The 5,728-nt window shown below is 43.3% G+C and overlaps 1 protein-coding gene across 1 annotated transcript; it reads left to right on the top strand.

Annotated features, from left to right (window-relative positions):
* Positions 1 to 394: 394 nt before the first annotated feature.
* On the top strand, positions 395 to 5,475 carry LOC139635437 (amphoterin-induced protein 2-like). The gene is made up of 2 exons (XM_071502781.1): positions 395 to 686; positions 1,868 to 5,475. Exon 2 carries the CDS (start codon positions 1,964 to 1,966, stop codon positions 3,476 to 3,478), a length of 1,515 nt encoding a protein of 504 aa, XP_071358882.1. The 5' UTR covers positions 395 to 686; positions 1,868 to 1,963; the 3' UTR covers positions 3,479 to 5,475.
* Positions 5,476 to 5,728: the final 253 nt, after the last annotated feature.

The raw sequence follows: 5,728 nt of genomic DNA, 5'->3' as shown, positions 1-5,728 counted from the left end.
ACATTTAAACTCTAGAGTTGGCTGATAATTCTCTGTAGCTTTGTCACTACAGGTGACCGCTTTCACATTCCATGTAGTCATGTGATGCATTGTTGATATAAAAGATATTGACTAGTGCACCATTAGTGTGCTACCCGGAAAACACTTTTTTTTTCAACTTGTAAGTGCAGTTTTTGTAGTTTTTGTGAGTGCCAGACAGCTGTGTAATATATATGTAATAATTTTGCATCCAAATGTAGAATCTAGTCTGCCTTTCATATATTCACTGGCTACCACAAATCCATTAGTGGAATCACAGAAATACTCCAGATCATCAGAGTATGTGGTGCTGATGCTGCCTCCTCTCCTCCTCTTCTCCTTATCCCCCCCCCCCCCCCCCCCCCCCCCCTCACCTTCTCCTCCTTCTGGCAGCATCCTCTCTCACATTACTGGCGTGTTGTGTTGAGTCCGCGCTCTCCCTCAGGACGACCCCTCCCACAGCGACGTGCAGCCCGACCTGCAGGTGAACGCTTCCCTGTCCCCTCCTCACTCTCTCGGCGGATGATGTGCAGGGGTGGCAGCGGAGCGCTTCACCCCCAGATGAGCGAAGTTGCCTGTCGGATTGTTAGGACTCGCACACGGGACGTGATCCTGGAGGAGAAGACAGACGAGCTGATGGCGTGATCGGGCGGCGCTGCGGGCGTGGGGTGAGCTGCTGGCCGGGTTAATGCTTCTCCTCTTTGTTGTGGTTCCTGGCTGTTATTTCTGTGCTCAGCCAAAGAGCGGAAACAGAAGAGGACAGGACGGAGTTGGTTAATATTGGGCTAATAATGGCAAATAGTTGATCAGTTTCCTTTATACTCGGCCGCTGACTTTTAACCCTTGTTTAGACATTTTTGTTGGCTTTTGTTATAACTTCTGTAAACTTTACAGGGACTGCAACTAACAATTTATTTCAGTATCGATTAGTCTGTTTATTATTTCCCTGTTTGGGCTACAAAGAGTCAGAAATGTATTTATTTCTTTAATCAGAGCCTAATCAACAACCCAAAACCCAAATATATTCAGTTTACAATGATTTAAAACTTGGAAAAACAGCCAATCCTCAAAATGAGGAAGCTGCAACCACGTAATCATTTTCATTTCTGCTTTAAGAAATTAGTCGAATATTTCTTGATTACCAAAATAATAAATTTTCTGTTGCTCTATTAGCTCATCATTGCAGTTCTGAAGTTGAGGACTGTTCCACAGTTTTCCTTTCTCCATGCTTGTTTACAATTTATCTGCCCGGCTGTAAAGCACTTTTAAAATCATTTTTATGAGAACAGCTTTGCAGGGGAACAGCTTCCTATGGAGATAGACAGATAGACAGAAAGAAAGAAAGAAAGAAAGGGATAGAATAGAGTGCAATAGAAAATAAGTACTAGAAGAGTACATAGTAAATGATGAAACTGAATGAAAGAAGTTGGGGCTGTGAGCTAAAGCAGACTGTACTGTATTGGTGGGAAATGGGGGAGGAGTATGGATTACTAACATGTATGGATTAAGTTACACTTGTTCCGGTAGTTACAAACAGTTGTCATGTGCTGATGATATCAGCAGCTATTGCTGTTGTATTTAAATGCGGATTATTATTTATTTTTAGTTACATGCATGTAATGCCTTTCTCTGTATTTTATTTTTACTCATATAATGTCACTGTGTGTTCTTACTGTTTGTCTTACTGCATTTTTTTGTTTATAATACTGGAGTTCTCTGATCGTTAAGCATTGTAGATTGTGTTAAGTGGCAATAATATGGAGATTTTGACTATTATTATTAATTGTATATGTAGTATAAAATATAAGGAGATTAATTTCCATTTATCTTCCTTGTTTCCTCTCTTTAGTTCATTAAAGCCGTGCATTATCAGAGGCTTGTAAACCTGACATGTGCGCACCCAGTGAAACGGTGACCTGAGATCCCACGTTGAGGGAAAACCAGGATGTGTTCCATGGCATCACAGTGTTCAGGCGAGACCTATGTTGGAGGTAGCCGTTGCAACCCTGCCGCTGCAGCCTTGCTGCTCCTCCTGTGTCTTGTCTTCCCTCCCTCTGTGGCCACTTGCCCACCCTACTGCCTTTGTGCCAGTGATATAATTTCCTGCAGTGGCCGCAATCTGTCCGTGCTGCCCGTTGATCTCCCAAGCTATGCCACACGGTTGGACCTGAGCCACAATGACCTCTCGGCCCTGCCAACAGACTGGACTCCCGAACCATTTGACCGACTCACCACACTGGTTCTCAGTCGAAACTCCATAAGACGAATTGAGGTGAATGCTTTCACTGTCACGCCACATCTCCTCCACCTGGACCTGTCATCCAACCAATTAACAGCACTGAACTTGTCCATCTTCACTGGGCTGAAGGAACTGAAAGAGCTGCTGCTGTATGACAACCAGATCATCCAGATCAACCCAGGGGCCTTCAGTGATCTTCACAGCCTGCAGAGGCTCTATCTTTCTGGTAACAGACTGACGACTTTTCCCCTGGGGATTTATTGGGAACCCGGAGGGCCTCGTAACCTGACCTTTCTCGATCTGTCCTACAACAGGCTCTCTAAGGTGCCTGTCCAGAGTCTGCTGTCTCTCCCCCAACAAGGTGGAATTTATTTGCAGGAAAACCCTTTGGTCTGTGACTGTGCTTTACTCGCCTTGCTTGAGTACTGGATGTGGAAACAGTATCGCACCCTGGTGGACTTCAGAGGTCAATACCCGTGTTGGGGCGATTCAGGACAAGGGTCTGTTTGTAGCCAGCAGGGAGTGTCAGACATGCCCCTTGAGGCACAGACTTACCAAGAAGAGCCTGGCAAAATGCTGAGAGTGCCATGTCCAGGGTTGGCTTCTTCAACCCAGGAGGGGTTGGTGGTGTTCTGGGTTACCCCAAGGACTGTAGTGAATTCATCAACCAATGATCCCAATGCTCACTTAATTGTTCTCCCTAATGGCACCCTTGAAATCCGAGGAGCACTCATGGGGGATTCTGGTACATATGGGTGCGTGGCAGCCCGCCGGCGACTCTATGATCCCTACGAGTCTGTGGAGGTCAACGTGGTGATTGGAAACTTGAGCACTGCCTCGGCCAGTGGCTTGGCACCTCGCAGTGGCGCGGAGCATTTCAACACTGCATTCACCACCCTCGCCTCCTGTGTGGTCAGCATCATACTGGTGCTGCTTTACCTCTACCTCACCCCCTGTCGGTGCAGAGAAAGTCGGGGTGGATCGAGAGGGTGCGGCGGACGAGCCCTCATCCTCTGTTCCGACCCCAGAGAAGTAGAGTCAGGACAGCGGCGGTCAAACGGAAAGAGGGTTGCTTTCTTAGAGCCTCAGGCAGAGGACTCTGATATTGGCAGCCCAAAAACACCAGCAATGAACTTAGGTCATGTTACAACTGAGGGAATTCTCAAGAATGGAAGTAGGACAGTGGGACACACCCTCACAGACCCTGCTCACATGGCATAGCAAGAAAATTTACTTTTACACACTCCTGTATCCTTACACCCTGAACCCAAGTGTTTTTTCTTCACTGTCTTCAGTACAAAATGAAAAAATCCATTTGATGTGAAGTCATGTACTGTGTCTGATTCGTGTGAAGTACTGATACACTGTAGGGTTTGGGTTGTTGTAGACAGAATTTCAATTATGTCTCGACTATAAGTGGTATCTGTTTTTTATGTTATGGAAATTTCACAGGTACCGTGGGCAAATTGCTACTGCAAAGATCACAAAGATGATATAAATGTGGGTGGCTTTTTAAATTGGGCCAAGAGGAATATTCACACCTGGTTTGATAAACTGCTAGAGGCATTGATGGTTATAATACAGTATCTGCATTGTGAATACAGCGTCTCTTGTTATTTTTAACCATCTGTCTCCTACTGTGAAGTATCATTATCAAAACACAGCAGTCATATGTATGAAATCATCTGAACTTTGATGTTGTCTAGATCAAACTGTGTCTGCTACCCACTATCATCAAATCATGTTGATCACATATAACCCTGTGAAAGCTCCTTTATAAGATCCAAAGCAACAATACAAAGTGAGACATTAACAGTAGTAGTCTATGTTGTGTTTATTAGGACAAAAATGTATTTAATGAACTCAAATGTGGTGGAAAAGGGTGGTTCACTGAAATTACAAAAAAGATATTTATCACTTCCCTACAGTGGCAGCCAGTCAAATAGATTCAACTCTATTTTCTGAGTTTTCTTAAGATCTGTCTCTGAGATTTCTGTCTTCACCCCAAAAAAATGAAAGGAGGTATTTGTAAGTTTTGCTAATGCTACATAGTCACAGTGTTCGCATTAGCGGCTGTTTACTTACCAGTCTAGAAGAAACATTGCGGGTTTAGCATCAAACTTCATTCTTTTATTCAAAAAGCGCTGTCTCCAGAGGTGGAAAGGCACGTCAATGTTAACTCTTGTGTCTATCACGTCTTTTCTTCTACTGAAGTTAGCATGCTAAACAACAAGCGCCGGCCCATCTTGTCTATTTACGATGGTGACTCACTGCAGCCTCCAATCTGCCCTAAAGACGCAGCGCTGCTGAGAGGGCGTAATGTAACTTCTTGTCCTGTAAACGAATGATGGTTCTTATCAGGCGACAGTTACAATCTGGCAAGAAACCACGTTTAGCAGCAGAGAAAACTTACAAATAGCCACTTTAAAGTGAAAGGAATCTTGTTTGTATTGCTTGCAAAGTTACATTTAAAACTTTTATTTATTTTATTTATTTATCTTTTAAATGGGTTAAATTATTGTGAAATATAAAAGGGGCCACTTGCAGTCACGAACCCACAGAAATAACTGGGATGTCTGTACTGTTGAGTTTTTCTTTGCAGTGTTGTGAGACCACATACGTTACAGCATTTTGCATGGCTAGACACTACTCGTTGTAAGGAAGAAAAAATGTCTTTTCATAATTTGTGTGGACTGACCCTTTAATCAGATGAATGAAAAAAAATCAAAGGTATGAGGTTTCATTTTGGCAGCAGCTATATACCATATACCTGTCACATACCATATGAAAACAAGTGATACCTGATCCCTCCACCTTGTCACTCCAGCCCACAGCTTTACAAAGAGCTGATCCATGGAGGAATTGACCCTTAGTGGTTAAGACAGGAGGTGAGTTTGGGTTTGGCAACAAAGCCCCTGTCAGCCCAGATCAGTGTCACAGAAATCAGAGGGAGGTTTGCCAGCCCGCCCCAAGCCCACTATGACCTACATTCCTATGTCCTCTCTGTCTGATTTTTATAGGTGTGTGGAATCATTTCCTAGGTGCCAAGAGGCTTGTTATCGTTTCCTTGGCCATACATGTTCATGATACCACTGTCTGAATACCAACTTTTTATATTTATTCTGTTCTGTTAGACACAGGCTAAATTTTACGTAGAGGCAGTGAAAGTAACACTATCACTGATATTTGTTGGTATGAAATAAAATCTTTCGATTTTGGAGGACGAGTTTGTTCCTTTATTACCACAAATGAATGTAACAGTAATACTCAGGTTCAACTTGTTTAGTTCCTATTTCCATCATGTTTGGCACCTCTCTCAGGTCAAATCTTTTTAAGCATTACTCTGACCTGAAATGAAAAGAGACTTTTTGGGTGAAAAATGAAAAGTAGTGTTACATCAGTGGGATTTAAGGACAACAGATAACCTCTCCATGAGTCAACAAATCGCATTTTCAAAAATCCTCTTACAAG

Source organism: Trachinotus anak, unplaced genomic scaffold (assembly GCF_046630095.1).
Source record: "Trachinotus anak isolate AG129_WGS33_773 ecotype Australia unplaced genomic scaffold, CSIRO_AGI_Tana_v1 ptg000018l, whole genome shotgun sequence".
NCBI lineage: Eukaryota > Metazoa > Chordata > Actinopteri > Carangiformes > Carangidae > Trachinotus > Trachinotus anak.
Note: the sequence above shows the minus strand (reverse complement) of the source record. Positions and strands in the feature narration are given on the sequence as shown.

Coding starts and splice junctions, on each gene's coding strand:
- LOC139635437 (XM_071502781.1), top strand. CDS start 1,964: ATGTGTTCCATGGCATCACAGTGTTCAGGCGAGACCTATGTTGGAGGT.